The sequence below is a fragment of the Hyperolius riggenbachi genome, chromosome 6, assembly GCF_040937935.1.
Source record: "Hyperolius riggenbachi isolate aHypRig1 chromosome 6, aHypRig1.pri, whole genome shotgun sequence".
Lineage (NCBI taxonomy): Eukaryota > Metazoa > Chordata > Amphibia > Anura > Hyperoliidae > Hyperolius > Hyperolius riggenbachi.
The window spans coordinates 335,260,249-335,277,329 of NC_090651.1; the positions used below are offsets into that span (position 1 = coordinate 335,260,249).

The following is a 17,081-nucleotide window of genomic DNA, read 5'->3' on the forward strand; positions in this document are numbered from 1 at the left end:
GATTTATTTCTCTATGTCTGACTTAACTCATGAGTTCTCTCTTCCAATATCTTTGTCTAGTCTTTTTGTCTTTGTGATTAAACCCCTGTTTGCTAGTTTTATAAAAAAAAAGCAGGTAGACTTGTTTAGAAATAACTAAATTTTATAGGTCTAGCCTGGCTGTTGCTTATGATATTATTATATTTCCATATCTGATCCCCTAACAACCCCCATCCCCAAACATATATTTACTACAATACAATATTGTGGGTCTATACACGTATATGCGTCTATAAGTTCTATTTGAGATTGTTGATCCCATTTTAAAGGGCACTTGAAATGACATGTGACACCAATAAATATAGATACATACAGTGCTAGTACCACTAATAACTTGCCTGTGGTCCCTTTCTATTTTGTAGATAGCCAGAGTTTAAAAAGAGTGCATCTGTCTAGGCAATTGAGACATTTGAACAGCAGTCAAATTCAACCCCTACTCATCTGAAAAGTAACATAACCCATAACACTTCTATCTGGCCGAGGAAACAATCCTGATAAATAGATGGGTCTGTGAAGTTCAAACAGCTATTACTTATGTTTGTTTTTCAGCTGAATGAAGCAGACTTTATATCAGACTGCCATGGCTGCTGTTAGATTTTTATAAATTCAACCATTAGACCTTAGTCTTATATTTTTATTTTCAGTTTAGCTACTATTAGTACTGCCTGTGTATATTACACAGGCAGTCCAGGTTCTGGATAGACACTGGTCTATGTCATGGCAAGTTTGAGCTGCTGGCCTACCACTATGTATTATATATTATTTCTGATTCTGATTCTGCTTCTGAACCACAGGAGTAATAGACTGAAATTCTGAATATGCTCTATTGTTGTGCAACAATTCTAAGTAGAGAATCTGTCTGAGTTAATGCTTAGTCTGTTCCATTATGTCTTTCTCCATAGGCTACTCACTCACATGTATGCAGTGCTCATCTACAACATCCAATTCCTGTACGGGTCCCAGTGTGCAATGTGCCAACGGCACAGTGTGTTCAGCGATTTATGTATTAACCAGCGTAGGTAAGCATCTGGTCTCCATCTGCCTCCTGACCTACAAGAATGCATAATAATAATAAGAAGAAGATTTGATTGCTAACTTGATTGAGGATTATCAAAAGATGTAGCATCATATGCCTAAAGCACAGGTGTCAAACTTCAGGCCTGAAGGGCCAGATCCATGTTTAGGATGGGCTGAGAGAGGAATGTGTTCTACCTGATAGATCACACCTTTCCTGATTCAGACCCATCAATTAATTTGAGCTGTGTCAAAAATGTGTGAGGACCTCGGCCCTCGAAGGACCGGTTTGACATCCCTGGTCTAAAGCTATGTACCCACAGCCAGATGGATCAGTGGATTTCCACTGATGAACGTTTTTCCCCCAATCCATCTAGCCAAATCTCGAAGCATTGTTGGTGGCCACGCAAACAAATGATCATGTAAATGATTGCTTACACGATCGTGGCAAATTACTGCGAAAGTCAATATGGATTGGACCAATCTTCTGCCATATGATTCAACACGGCGGTCGTTTGAAAACGAACAACTGCCGCGGGTGGTCTGCATCGTGAAACATTGTTTAAAAATGTTTAAATGCTGTTAGTTACGCGATATTGTGAAAAAAGTTTGTTTGCCACAAAAAATTGCATTGTGGGTACAGGCCTTTAGATTCCAATCTGGCTTCTGGTTCACGCTACAAGCGCTTTTGACCATTTTTCCGATCGCCCGGGAGTCCAAAAGAGCTTTGCAAATGCAATCCAAAGGCAGTGATCCCACTATAGTGATTTATTTTTTTCGGAATCACAAAAACATTTTTTTCATCTATTGCACTTGTGTTTAAAGTAAAGGAATGTCACAAAATCCAAAAGCTTTCAAAATGATTGGGACATTTACTGGACAAAAAAAAAATGTGTGCAGTGGCCGACCCGCTTCGCAAGGATCATCCTTGTTCCATCAGATGTAATTTGGCAATAAATATATCATTGCCAAACTGCCTCTGATGAAGCAAGCGTGATCCTTCTGAAACGTGTCAGTCCATGAATGCATTTTATCTTTATCCTATAAATGTTTGTTCCTTACCTATTGGCACAAGTAGCCTGTGGTTTACTCATATCCTGATCTGGTCAAGGACTCATCTGGAGAGCTTCAATATCTTCCATATTGGGTCCCTGGACGCTGCTTCCACATAGATGGGATGATTGAGTTTGAGTGTGGTCCAAGTGAGCTCTCCCTTGGACTAGGGGTTTAATATAGAATTTAGCCTTGGGCAAAGCACTAAACAGTATGAAATGGCCAGCGGGCCATCCACTTCATCCACACTTCCCTGATTAATTTACTTATTGTTGTATGCAATATGCAGGATCTTGAGAATGCTCTGAACTTTTTTCATTGCAAAAAATAATACTCTTTGTGTGTACACCAGGTGGCGTTGACTCTCCGCTGTACAGCTTATCCTGTTCAGACCATAACTACTTTAACATGAGTGGAAGCGCCAGCACATTTGGAGGACGTATGAAAGTTGCCACAGGACACTGCGACACTGATAACTGCTCCCCAATTTTACCAAACAGTAAGTGATCCCCTATTCTTCATCCCACAAATCCCACAAATATAAATGTCCTTTGTCCAGGGCCGGCGCTACCATAGAGGCAAAGGGGGCAATCGCCCCAAGGCCCCAGAGCTTGTAAGGGCCCCCCAGGTGTCTCCTCCCTTAATTGTTCCTCCCAGGGGCCTCTGCAGAGTCTTTGGAAGAGTAGTGTCTCACCTGTGCTGGTGGGCAGGTGAGATTCTACACTGCCAAAGGGCCCAGGAAAGAAAATGTGGCTGCAACAAAGGGCCCCTAATGCCGCTTTTTGGCCGGGTGGTGTCTGTTGGAGGGCCTCAGGGTTAATTTTGCCCTGGGGCCCCACTGTTACTAGAACCGGCCCTGCCTTTGTCCCTAGGCTTGTGGTTTGCTGCAGAATGGAAAACACATGCAAAATTGCTTGTACTTCAGTAATTCGCAATGTGTATTTCAAAGTTGCACATGTTGGATTGCATACAATGCTCTGCTATGGGTAATACAAATGTATACGTTTCATGTGCGTTTTTTACAAAATAAATGTACTAGTCAGGGGCGTTGCTAGCCCCAAAGATCAGTGGGCACGTGCCCCGGATCTATTCTGGGGTGCCCCCAATGTCCCCGAGATAGAGTCAGCCTCAATGGCGGGAATGCTGGAAGCTGTGGTGCCTCTTTGTGGGCATACTGGGTGCTGTGGTGCCATGCTGGGTGCTGTGATGCCTTTATGGGGGCATGCTGAGAGCTGTGGTTCTTCTATGGGAGCATGCTGGGTGGAGTGGTGCCTGAATGGGAGGCCCATGGGAGCATGGGAGGAGGCCCACTGGAAGGTCAGGGAATGCTATGGGGGAACTGCCAGATAACCTGGTGGCAGGCCAGCCTGCCCAGCAGAAAACCAGTACTGCCAGCGTAATAGCCATATAACTGTGCCTAGTTATGTTTAAGTGACACTAGTGCTTATTTATGTGATATGCTGCATATTTGCTATTTTTTTTTTTGTATTAATGGAGAGGAGGGCTTCATCCAACATGTTGCTGGGCAGGCCTACTTAGACCACTGTTAAGTTCAAGTAAATTTGGCCCCACCCATGACCATACCCACGTGCCCCGGATCTCTACGGATCCTAGCAACGCCCCTGCTACTAGTGTATTTTTCTTCATGTGGAGAAGGCAGATTAGTAAATAAACACGAAAAGTAAACACATGGAAAATGCAAAACGCAAAAGCATACAAAGTCGCAACCCCCCCCCCCCCCCCCCCCCCCCCGAGGAAAAAAAAAAACAGAAAAAAACGCAGAAACAAACATGGCAGAAAACACAGAAAACGTGTGGTTTTCTGCACAGACAAGTGTGCTCTCAGCCCTAAGATTACCATGATTTGCTGAACTATCAGATGGAGTCTGGAATGTTCCAAATTACCTGAAGGGTGCTAAGTTCGGATTTACCTTCACTTTAAAAGCATAGCTGATATCACTAATGGGGTCTATAACAATCCCCTATTGCCCCCATCACCCCTTAGATCAGATGTAGGGAATCTAAGGTTTGGGAGCCAGATGTGGCTCTTTTGATGGCTGCATCTGGCTCGCAGACAAATCAGTAGGAGTTGATTCACTAAGCCGCGCCGCTCAAGAAGCACAGCTTAGTGTGGCAGCAAGTAAAATGTGATGCCCCTTTAATAACATTGTAATGTCTCCCCTATCTATTGTACAGTTCTACATAATATGTTATCGCTTTGTTAATAAAGTTTAATGATAATAATCAATGGGGCTGCTGCAACTGGAACATATACAGCAGCCCCTCCTTCTCACACATTGGGGAGGAGACAAAATTCAATACAGTACATTATTTTCCCTGTAAAAACCATGTTTGTTTGTTTTTGTTTTGTTTTTTTTCTGGACATTTTTTTTTCACAAATATGAATAGTCTCAAAATGCATTCTTCCCCTGTCGTGTTGACTTGATGGATTTAAAAAAAATAAAATCAGATTTTCTAAAAAAAAAAAAAAAAATGCTTTATTTTTTTGCACAAAAATTGTCATTTGAAAATTTTCTGCAAAAACGAAAAATAGCTATATGCTTCCTGTTATGTTGAATACTCCTTTTGAGCAATTATACTTAAAGAGACACTGAAGCGAAAAAAAATGATGATATTATGATTTGTATGTGTAGCACAGCTAAGAAATAAAACATTAAGATCAGATACATCAGTCTAATTGTTTTCAGTACAGGAAGAGTTGAGAAACTCCAGTTGTTATCTCTATGCAAACAAGCCATTAAGCTCTCCGACTAAGTTAGTCGTAGAGAGGGCTGTTATCTGACTTTTATTATCTCAACTGTTCCTGGACTATTTACTTTTCCTCTGCTAGAGGAGAGGTCATTACTTCACAGACTGCTCTGAAAGACTCATTTTGAATGCTGAGTGTTGTGTAATCTGCACATAATATAGAATGATGCAATGTTAGAAAAAACACTATATACCTGAAAATAGAAGTATGAGAATATTTTCTTTGCTGCTAATCTTCAAGTAATTATTCATAGTACACAACCAATTCACTATATCATATTTTTTTTTTCGCTTCAGTGTCTCTTTAAAAAGCTACCAAACACATCTTTACATGGAAATTGCTAAATTGTCACTGGCAGTTTCGCAAAATCGAAAATCTCACAAATCAGTTTTGTAAAACTAGTGGATGCAGTTAAATAAGACACTCGTAAACAGAATTTGTTGATAAATCACATTTTTTTAATGACATTAAAAGGTAAAATCAATCAAAAATATAGTGGTAATCTTTTACTTAATTTTATGATTGTTTCAGTCAATTTACGATTGTTTACACAGAAAATCCTCATTTTTGTGGTGAAGATGGCTGCCAAACTCGCGACAATCTCACAAAACCAGATTAGGGTTGATTTGATGCAAAACCAAACTTGAAAAATCCGCTTGCTTTTCCCTAATGGCTAGTCAGGGATAGAGATGGCCCGAACGGTTTGCGGCAAACTTCCGTGGTTCGCGTTCGCGGACACCCGCAAACTTTTCCGGAAGTTCAATTCGCCCCCATAGTGTATCATTAGGGTCAACTTTGACCCTCTACATCACAGTCAGCAGGCACATTGTAGCCAATCAGGCTACATTCCCTCCTGGAGCCCCCCCCCCCCCCCTAAAAGGCAGGCAGTGTCAGGCATTGGACTCACTCGTGTGCCTGCAGTTATTAGAAAAGGGAGAGCTGCTGTTCAGAGACCTATAGGGAAAGCTTAGTTAGGCTCTTGTAGGCTTCTTAGCTTGCTCCTTGCTGATTCTTATTGCTAAAAAAGCACCCCTCAACAGCTTTTTTGAGAGCTAATCTTGTTCTTGTGACCTATTTTGTGTGTGTGTGTGTGTGTGTGTGTGTGGTCAGTCAGTCGCAGCTGGCCTTTGGCCCATTGGTGGTAATTACTACTGTGCCAGGTGCAGGTTTGTAATACCCATCACTGCATATAACTACCTGTTGTTCACAGTGCACCCACCTACCTACGTGAGCGCACACAGTGTCACTGTGCCTGTCCGGTACCTGTCTGTGTGTGACAGGTGCACATTATAATACCCATCACTGCACATACCTACCTGTTGTTCACAGTGCATCCACCTACCTACCCCTTGGTGGTAATTACTACTGTGCCAGGTGCAGATTTGTAATACCCATCACTGCATATAACTACCTGTTGTTCACAGTGCACCCACCTACCTACGTGAGCGCACGCAGTGTCACTATGCCTGTCCGGTACCTGTCTGTTTGTGACAGGTGCACATTATAATACCCATCACTGCATAAACCTACCTGTTGTTCACTTCAGTGCACCCACCTACCTACGTGAGCGCACGCAGTGTCACTGTGCCTGTCCGGTACCTGTCTGTGTGTGACAGGTGCACATTATAATACCCATCACTGCATATACCTACCTGTTTTTCCCTTCACTGCACCCACCTACCTACATGAGCGCACGCAGTGTCACTGTGCCTGTCCGGTACCTGTGTGTGTGTGACAGGTGCACATTTGTAATACCAGTCATTGCATAATTGTTCACAGTACCTGTGTGACCGCACGCTGTGTAATATACCACTCTGAGCATACCTGTTAACTGCAGCTGTATGACAGCTGCACATTGTATTGTAATACCAGTCACTGCATACCTTTCACTGCATCTGTGACTGCATATTGTATTATACCTGGCAGTCAGTGCATACCATTCACTTGAATGGATGGCAGACTTGCCCTCCATAACAGATTCTCGTTAAAGGTAGTAAAGTCGATTAGTGTTATATACAGCAGGGCCTCGAAAGTCCTCCTGTATTGTTATTTTTTGTCACTACCTCAAGACTTGCATGCCATGCCTGCTGCCTTCCTTGGATGTGAGGTGGTAGCCGTTTCTCAGGCTCCAACTCCGGACCGGATTCGAACACCTGACTTCCCGGCCGTACGCTTTCTTTAACAATGATAGAGGAAGAACCATCGACAGTATGAGCAGCGATGGACTACTGGATGCGCAGGCTTGACCTGTGGCCAGAGCTGTCACAATTTGCCATCCAACTTCTGTCTTGCCCTGCCTCAAGCGTCCTGTCAGAAAGGACCTTCAGCGCAGCTGGAGGCATTGTCACTGAGAAGAGAAGTCGCCTAAGTCACAAAAGTGTTCAGTACCTCACCTTTATCAAAATGAATGAGGCATGGATCCCAGAGGGCTACTGCCCGCCTGACGACTAAGTCAGTCCCCACACACAGCATCTCTGCCTGCACGCTGTGTGACTGTCTGCCCCAAGACTAAGTCGGTCCCCACACAGCATCTCTGCCTGCAGGCCCCTTGACTCCGCCACCACCAACAGGGTCCAGGACTCCAGACGGATTCCTGAATTTTTAAGGCTGCTGCTAGCAGCGGCCGCTATAATAATTTTTCTGGTGCGTGTACATGCCTGTCTAATTTTTCTGGCTGCACTGCAGCTGCAACAACAAAACAAAAGGCATGTACATGAGCCCATGCCCCTTCGTGATTGAATTGAAGCAATGACCGCCGGCTATATGAGTGTCTCAGGGGGGAGGGGAACACCCAAGATAATAAGGTTGTTGCTTCATTGTGGACAGACCAAATTCGATCAGCTGGACAGTCACTGTTGTTCTATCATTGAGCTACCACAGCCCGGCGACCATATGGGCTTGAAAACCGCCACGGCCTGCACTCTCGCCATGGTGCGCACCAGTCCAGCACGGCCGTCACTACATAAACAGCTGTTTGCGGTGCGTTACACAGTGAGTTTGGTGTGTCAGTGTGAAGCAGTACTCTAATTACACTCCCTGATTGATGCATACACATGCAAGATGTTTTAAAGCACTTTAGGCTTCCAATTTAGCATGCAATGTGATTTCTGCCCTTAAAACGCTGCTTTGCGTCAAATCCAGATTTTTCCCCGGGACTTTTGGCGTCTATCCCACTCATCCATGCAAAAACTCAGATGTTAGACACCTTGAAACATCTTTTCCATCACTTTTGTGGCCAGCATAAATGTTTCTAGTTATCAAAGTTCGCCTCCCCATTGAAGTCTATTGCGGTTCGCAAAAGTTTGCCATTTTTCAAACGTTTGCGGAGGTTCGCAAACCTAAAATCGGAGGTTCGGGCCATCGCTATTCAAGGAACGCAAAGCCTCTGACTGACCTCAAACACTGTAAGCAAAGGCAACGACTGGCCAGAGCTACTGACCAATCAGAGCGTAGCTTGACTCAAAACCAATACAAATAATTGTTTACTAAATAAACTGTTTAATCGTATGCTATTCTGTGCTCTCTGTCTCTTTCAGTGCCTACAGACAGCTCAGTGCTCAATGGGTTGGCGTGCCCCTCCTGTGTGTCTGGTGACTCCACTTTGTGTTACAGCCAAGACACCCAGCAATGTACAGGCAGTGAGGACATGTGTGTTCTCATATCTACACGAGTAGCAGGTAAAGTATGCACATGCATTCTATAGCATTGCTTTCTTTTCAAAGAGGAGCTCCAAAGAAGGACATAATAATGAATACTGTCATGATGAACGCACTGAGTGCTGTTAGTCCTGCCATAACTGTTACAAGTGTTTATTTACTTATGGTTCCTTCATGTAACAATTCAAACAGCCTGATAGACACATGGGGCATTATCACACTCATACATTGGTGAAGCATTTGAATGTGCCAGGAATAGGGGCATCCAGGAGGTGGCACCCTCATAAGATAGTGAAGCCGGATGTGGCAACTTGGGGGCTGATGATGATTTACAGTCTTCTCAGTTTAACATTTTTTTACATGTGAGACCATTTGAAATTTTAATCCCTGCACTAGGCTAATGCTGATTGGTTCCGCGCTCACCGGTTACACTTACCCTCCCCAGCACACATTTTCTGTAGTTAGTGGTATAAGTGGCCTAATCTTCACTGCACCAGTGAGATCCTGAGATAGAGATAGGACCACATCAGCTAGTTGTAAAGAGAAACCGTAACCAAGAATTGAACTTCATCCCAATCAGTAGCGGATACCCCCTTTCCCATGAGAAATAGTTTCCTTTTCTCAAACATTTCATCAGGGGGGACTATATGACTGATAGTGTGGTGAAACCCCTCCCACAGGAAACTGTGAAGACCATGGTCCTGGCAGTTTCCTGTCTGTGAACCTCGTTGCATTGTGGGAAATAACTGTTTACAGCTGTTTCCAACTGCCAAAAAAGCAAGCAGCAGCTACTTCCTCTGACATCACCTGCCAGCAGTAAAAATGTCACCATGTGTAAATCAAGGAGAGGAAAGCTTTTACAATGGGTAAAAACTGACTAAATCATTTATACATAATTATTGCAAAAAATGAAGCACTTTTTTTTATTACAGTATTTTCACTGGAGTTCCTCTTTAATTCTGGGCACAATATGTACTGGTTACAGTTAATATACATGTAAAGGCTAATGATGAGCATCAATTTTCCATAATTGTTAATTTCACATTGTAACTCCCAATTATGCAAAATCGTAATGCAAAATTTCAGGAAAAATCGTAATTTAATTTGAAAATAGAATAGGGAACCAGAATTTCACATAATTTAGTTCTGGCTTTAAAGGGACTCCGAGCAGTGCAAAAACTATGGAAAGATGGATATCATTTTAAAGCTCTCTTTCTCCTCTTTCTGGCGACCCCTAAACCGCCGCCCTACGCCTTTTAGTTTTCGTGATCGAAATTGCCGCGGCCGCGACTTCGATCGCGAAAATAGAGAAAACTAAAAGGCGTAGGGCGACGATTTAGGGGTCGCCAGAAATAGGAGAAAGAGAGCTTTAAAATGATATCCATCTTTCCATAGTTACATTGTATTACCCAGGGCGACTTTTTCTGCTGACTTTGAGAAAAAGTCGCCCTGGGTAATACAATATAACTATGGAAAGATGGATATAATTTTAAAGCTCTCTTTCTCCTCTTTCTGGCGACTCCTAAATCGTCGCCCTACGCCTTTCAGTTTTCTCTATTTTCGTGATCGAAGTCGCGGCCGTGGCAATTTCAATCACGAAAATAGCGAAAACTAAAAGGCGTAGGGCGGCGGTTTATATATCATTGGAAAGAGGAGAAAGAGAGCTTTAAATATGCATCTTTCCATAGTTTCTGCACTGCTCGGAGTCCCTTTAACAATTAATAGCAAAGTCCCCATACATGCTATCTTCACCAAAATAGGGCAAAAAAAATAAATCCAAAAAGACCTTGTAGTTTTTGAGAATGTCTATTTGAAAATGCAAAGAAAAATGTTTTTTAAACTTAGAAAAATTACACTTTCAAAACTGATTTGAACTCATGTTTCCTTGGCATTTTCTCAATCAATCAAATCGATTGAATGCCCAAATAGTAATTACGTATGGGCATAATTGGGAAAATTCTGTGAAATTTCACGTAATCTTAATTAGCAGATTGCGACCATCGCAAGTAGAGATTGGCACAGGATCGACACAGCAGCCAGTAAAGATGCATTTTTATTATTAAATGAATGTTTGGTATCCCTGACAACTAGTGTATCTGAGCTTTTAGTATCCTTCAAGTCTAGAATATTTTTTAGCTCCATGTTGCCATGTTAGTTACTGGATTTTACTGTGTGCAGCCCTCTGGCATCAGTTCATCTTTGTACCCATATCCTCAATGGAGTTAAGAGAATGTCCATACTACCTTAGTGTCCCATGGCTTTGAGGCCCATATAATTGTTTAGGCCCAGTCATTTTTATGTAGCTATTACCTTCAGGGCCGGTTCTAGCTAAGATGGGGCCCCGGGGCAAAAGTAATCCTGGGCCCCCAAAACCAATACCCCACATCCTCCCCCCTGCGGCTGCCGCCAGCCATATCCCCGCTCGCTTCTCCACTTGGGCGTTGCCCCACTCCAGTGTAATAAAGTAAGTGGGAGAGAGACACACTCACCTCCCGAATGATCCAGGAGGTACAGCTCCTGTCTGTCTGCCCTGTAGCAATTGTCCTTCACTTCCTGCTTCTCCGTTCAGGCACTAGAGCACAAACGGATTAGCAGAAAGTGCAGGACAATCACTACAGGGCAGACAGACGGAGCTGCACCTCCTAAATCGTTCAGGAGGTGAGTGTGTCTCTCTCCCACTGACTTTATTACATTGCAGTGGGGCAATGCAGCGGGGGGGTGGGGGGGGGGTCGGAAGAAGCAAGCGAGGAGGGATCTGGCTTGCGGCAGCCATAGGGAGCGAGCAGGGGTATCCCGGTATATGAGTCATATGCTTTGAGGCAAAGGGGGACACTTGGGGGCCCCTATGGAAGCGGGGGCCCTGGGGCAATTGCCCCCTTTGCCTCTATGGAAGCGCCGGCCCTGATTACCTTTGCTGTCCAGTAGTTTTCAGTTTTCATTGGCCAAAAAACAGAGATGACCATAAAAAGATTGGAACCCTGAACTGCTAATCAATTAACTGGCAAGTGGGTGGTCTTAATTAATAGGCAGTTTGGGGTGATTAGAACCTGCACACATTGGCAACAGAAATCTGCATACATGGCAAATGTTTGCTTATCTCTAAATTTTGCTTCCATTTTCTTTCCCGAATCTAGTGCAGTGTTTCTAGAGCCCATATTATTCTCTTTGATGTCTGGTGGATTATTTGACATTTGTTTTACAACAAAGAAACATTTGTATAGTGCTATTCTCCCATGGGACCCAAAGCAGAAAGGCTTTCCCCAGATTAGCATGGCAGTTTGAGATGATTTGCAAGGGAAAAATGTATGTGATCATTTATGCAAGACCAAACAGGTGGCTTTTCAGTTTTGATTTTACTGCCTCCCGGGTTTGAGCTGTTTTGATTGGGTGCTCCATAGGGTAGGCTCTGGCTCTAGATGTTTTGAGTTGGGACTCGGAAAGGTGGTCAAGTTATTTGATCCTGTTGATCTGAGGTTGTGGGAGGTGTACCCAGTTCCTGTTATCTGAAACCTAAATTGTGTACAGCAGGGAAGCCTGTTGCTTCAATCGTTATCTACTAGTGGATCCCAAAGGACCACTGGGTAGTTCATAGTCACAAAAGAGGAGCGCCACCTGCTGACAGTGCCGTGCCGGCCAGTGTTGGCACTCCTGGTGTAGAGATTTTAACATAAGTATGCAAATTTTAAAGATAATTCTTCTCCATTTTTTGAGTAGCCAGTATAATGAACAAATGAGTTGTGTTATATAGAAAAGGCAGGGTTTCCTTGTTAACAGCCTTGTAGTATTCTGTACTAGCTGCAGGAGGTGTAGGTCTTTATTTAGAAGGCCTGTATAGAGAGCATTGCAATAGTCCACCCAGAGCAGGATCATCCTCCAGGCTCCCTAAGCAGTTGCTTGGGAAGTGTCAAGGGGTCCACCTGCCATCTCTGAGTCTAACTCCCATGATGTGATGAAGTTGTGAACAAGGAATGGAAGATCCTCCGGAAGTATAAACTGATTCATTTTTTGCAGCTGAAATTTAATTCCTAAAGCTTAATTCTCCAGGAATCAGTATACTCAGTGTTAGAGCTAATAAGGTCTGAGTTCCCTACGCTCAGTAGTGCTGACTTGCTGCTAAGTGCTGACCTCCGATGAGCAAAACCTCAGTTTTGTCAGCATTTAGTCTATACCAGTTGTCATTCATTCCCTACCGAAGCTCCACTAAGCACTTGTTTATTTGTGGGTGTTATAGGAGTGGTATGTCAGTCCATGTTTTCGGATGATACTTCCAAGGGGTAGCATGTATATGTTGAACCACAAAGCAGATAGCATCAAGCCCTGGGACTGGATACTATATACAGTGCTGCCCATAATTATTCATACCCCTGGCAAATTTTGACTTAAAGTTACTTTTATTCAACCAGCAAGTAATTTTTTGACAGGAAATGACATAGGTGTCTCCCAAAAGATAAAAAGACAATGTACAAGAGGCATTATTGTAGAATAAAACATTTTTTCAACTTTTGTTTACATTTGAGTAACAACAACAACAACACATAACATTTGTAAAGCGCTTTTCTCCCATGGGACTCAAAGCGCATAAGCATGGCTCCGACCATCGTGGTACAGAGGAAGAATTTACAGAGTAAAAAGTGTCCAGTCCAAAATTATTCATGCCCTTCACAAACTGTCGCCAGTCTGTGGGAAAATCAAAAGTTCTATTCCATTCCAAATAGTCTAAGCTGTTCCAAGGCATCCTAATTACCCTGATTAATTGGGAACTGCTGTTTTAATCAACTCAACAGGTGAAAAACAGCAGCTCTGTGCAGTTGGTTTGTGGACAGTCATGGCTAAGACAAAGGAGCTCAGAGAGGACCTGTGGCTGCGCATTGTGGCTGCTCAGAAGTCAAGAAAGGGCTACAAGGCCATTTCTAAATGTTTTCAAGTTTCAGTGGCTACAGTGCAAAGTATTATTAAAAAATACAAGATGTTCTGCGCTGTAAAAAAATCTCAGAGGACGTGGTTGGAAGCCAAAACTGACAGCTGTGCTGGCCAGGAGGATAGTGAGAGAGGTGAAAAATAATCCAAGGATCACCACCAAGGCCATCCTGGTGAATCTGGGCTCTGCTGGTGGCAATGTTTCAAGGCAGACAATCCAACGGACACTGCACACTACTGGGTTCCAAGGATGCAGACCAAGGAGGACGCAACTTCTCCAGATAAGGCACACAAAAGCTTGCTTGGCCTTTGCAAATGCTCCTCTGGACAAAGAAGAACTTCTGTGTTATGATCAGATGAAACAAAAAGTGAATTGTTTGGTCACAATGATGTTTCCTTCATTTGGTGTAAAAAGGAGAAGCCTTCAACCCAAAGAACACCATCCCCACTGTCAAACATGGTGGTGGGAACCTAATGCTTTGGGGTTTTTTTCTCAGCCAGTGGACCAGGTAACCTAATCACAGTAAATGGTACCATGAAAAAAGAGCAATACATGAGGATTCTCAATGACAACATCAGGCAGTCTGCAGAGAAACGTGGCCTTGGGCACCAGTGGAGCATGACAATGACCCAAAACACACAGCAAAAGTGAGTGGTGAAGAAATCGTTATCAGACAACAACATTAACATTTTGGAGTGGCCCAGCCAGAGTCCTGACTTGAATCCAATTGTGAATCTGTGGAGGGAGCTAGAGATCAGGGTGATGGCAAGAAGACTCTCCAACCTGAAAGATTTGGAGCTCATTGCTAAAGATGAATGGGCAAAAAATACCTGTGGAGACCAGCAAAAAGCTGGTCTGCAATCATAGGATGCATTTGATTGCTGTAATAGCCAATAAAAGCTCTTCTGTTGATTATTGAGAAGGGTATAAATAATTTTGGACTGGACACTTTTTGCTCAAATGTAAATAAAAGCTGAGAATTTTTTTTTCACAATAATGCTTCTTGTTGTACATCGTCTTATTATCTTCTGAGAGACACCTATTTCATTTTCCATCAAACAATGACTTTCTGGTTGAATAAAAATAACTTTAGGTCAAAATTTGCCAGGGGTATGAATAATTATGGGCAGCACTGTATATTATAAACATGTTCCCTGAGTGTTGCCTCCAGGGATCTGATACCTGCTTTGTCTGTTGAAATCTGACAAAGCTGTGCAGTCGTTGATCTCTGGTGGCTCCTCTCCTGCTCAATCACTAAGACTTATACTGTATCCATAAATTATTATTTGTATTATTATTAATGCATTTACTGTATATAGCATTGACCCCTTCTACATTGCTTCACAGAGTACACTGAATACTTAAAGGGAAGGTCCAAGGTACTTAAAAAACAAAAATGTACTTATCTGGGGCTTCCTCCATCCCCTGGCAGCTGTCCTGTGCCCTCGCCGCAGCTCTGCTCCCAGCCGGTGGCCCGGGGTCCCCCCCCGTTGCAGATTCCGACCTCCCCAGCAGAAGAGCCGCTCGGGGTCGCACTGACATGCTCTGAAGTGTACAGCGCAGGCACAGAACACTGCAGATGACAGTCAGTGTGACCGCAAGCAGCTCTTGTGCAGGCGCAGTAGATGCCTGTTGGCATCTGCACCAGAGGGGACCCCGGGCCTCCGACTGGGAAGGAAGCTTTTTATTTACCTCGCATCACTGCCTGTCTCAGGAAAGGATCCATTCAAAGTTTTAGCTGATAAAGTATTCAACAGTGATCAGAAGTTTGTCATTCAGCTTTCAGGAGTCAATAGCTCACCAGTATGGATGGTCAATAAGATGCCTATAATTCAGCCTTATATTATTATTATTATTATTTATTATTCATATAGGGCCAACATCTTCCATAGCGCTGTACATAGTGGAAAACAAATATTGGTGAACATACTGTGTATACATAAGTAGTTCAAGACACTGTACGATCATAACATCCAGCAATACAAGTACAAATACATACATGGTTAATGTGTGGTTTGAGTTATCACTAAAATTGGTAAACGTTCATATGATACATTACAGCAAAATAAGAAACGGTAGGAGGTGGTCCATGCCCTTGAAAGCTTACAATCTAGAGCAGTGATTGCTAAACTTGGCACTCCAGCTGTGGTGGAACTACAAGTCCCAGGAGGCATTGCAATACTCTGATAGCTCTAAGCATAACTCGGGGAGGTAGAGGCATGATGGGATTTGTAGTTTTGTCACAGCGGGAGTGCAAGGTTAGCCATCACTGATCTAGAGGCTTGCTTGTATATCAAATGCAAATTGTATGAAGCTCAGAATTGGACTTGATAAACCACACTTCCTGTTTCTTTGTATTGGTCCAAGTTGCATACAATTCACCTAAAATCTTCTTTAAATCACCATGTTATTGACTATCTTTATTCATCAGCAGATTCAACCATATTCGCAGTATCTTCCGAAAATGTTGTTCCAATATTAACTAGTAGCGACTGGTGGCCTTTAGGTCAGTTTTACACCTGGCCATAACGATGACATTCTCCCTGCTGGACAGGAAGTACATCACTGGGATTTCCAGCTTTCCTGTCATACTCCCATCGTTCCATGCATGTGTGCCACACCACCGCCAACGTGGTTTAAATGTATGCGTAGCCCATTGCCTTCATTGACTTACATTACTTGTTACGATGCTGCATCGGCGCGGAAGTCAGACGGTAACACACTGTTGAGTTTGCAGTGGCTCTGCTGTGAATCGGGCATTTTCGGTGCAATGTGATGCGAAGAGTAAGTGTGCTAGGCCTTACAGACTTTTATAGCTGTTGTGTTACTTCATTGCGTGCAGAATGGGTTAAGCAACACAATGAAACCGGCGTTGTGTAAAAGGGATCTTAGAGGCATCTGCATGCCCTGTTATAGGAATTGGAGGACTGTCTGTAAATATTGGGCTGGAAATTAAATGACGGGTAGGATATAATTTGCTGGGATGTTTGCATGACAGTTTTTGTTTCTAACACCCTGTATTTTTATCGTTTTCACAGGAGGCCCGAAGCAGTCAACAGCGTTCCGTGGCTGTTCCAGCAAAAACATCTGTGACTTTGGCAGCCAGACGTATCTCCTCAATGGAATAGCGACAGACTTCAATTTTTTCTGCAGCGGCAAAGGCGCTGGCAGCCGAAGCCCCTGAAAGCCCTCTGTCTCTAGATCTTATCCTACTAAAGATCCTGTTCTAGCTCAAGCATCTGGGGGGAAAAAGTTTCAATAAACTTTAATGACAAAAACATAAAAGTAGTTTTCAAGCAATGTGAAAGTGTTTTGTTTTCTTTTGTTTCATTGGACTTAAAAGCACATAATGATTTATAGAGATGGTAAGGGCCCTGTCACACTGTGGCGGGGCAGCAAATTGCCGCACTGCTACCGTAGCCTAATGAAAATCTATGCTGCAGTACGCTGCGCTGGAAGTGCCCTATCTAACGCTCTTCCATACTTACATTACCGCAACTCCTGTGACATCCTGCTGCGATCTGCATCGGGCCAGAAGTCATGTAGTCTAAATAATGCACGCATTTTAAAAAACTCGCCACAATTATTTGCGCCTGTGCGGAAGCGTATTTTAGAAATACGCTTCTGCGCAT

At 43.3% G+C, this 17,081-nt stretch overlaps 1 protein-coding gene across 1 annotated transcript; it reads left to right on the forward strand.

Annotated features, from left to right (window-relative positions):
- The first annotated feature begins 2,510 nt into the window (after positions 1-2,510).
- LOC137522930 (phospholipase A2 inhibitor gamma subunit B-like) lies at positions 2,511-16,749 on the forward strand. Its single transcript, XM_068243085.1, has 3 exons — positions 2,511-2,605; positions 8,412-8,552; positions 16,488-16,749. The coding sequence occupies exons 1-3, from the start codon at positions 2,515-2,517 to the stop codon at positions 16,631-16,633; spliced, it is 378 nt and encodes a 125-aa protein (XP_068099186.1). The 5' UTR covers positions 2,511-2,514; the 3' UTR covers positions 16,634-16,749.
- The last annotated feature ends 332 nt before the right edge of the window (positions 16,750-17,081 follow it).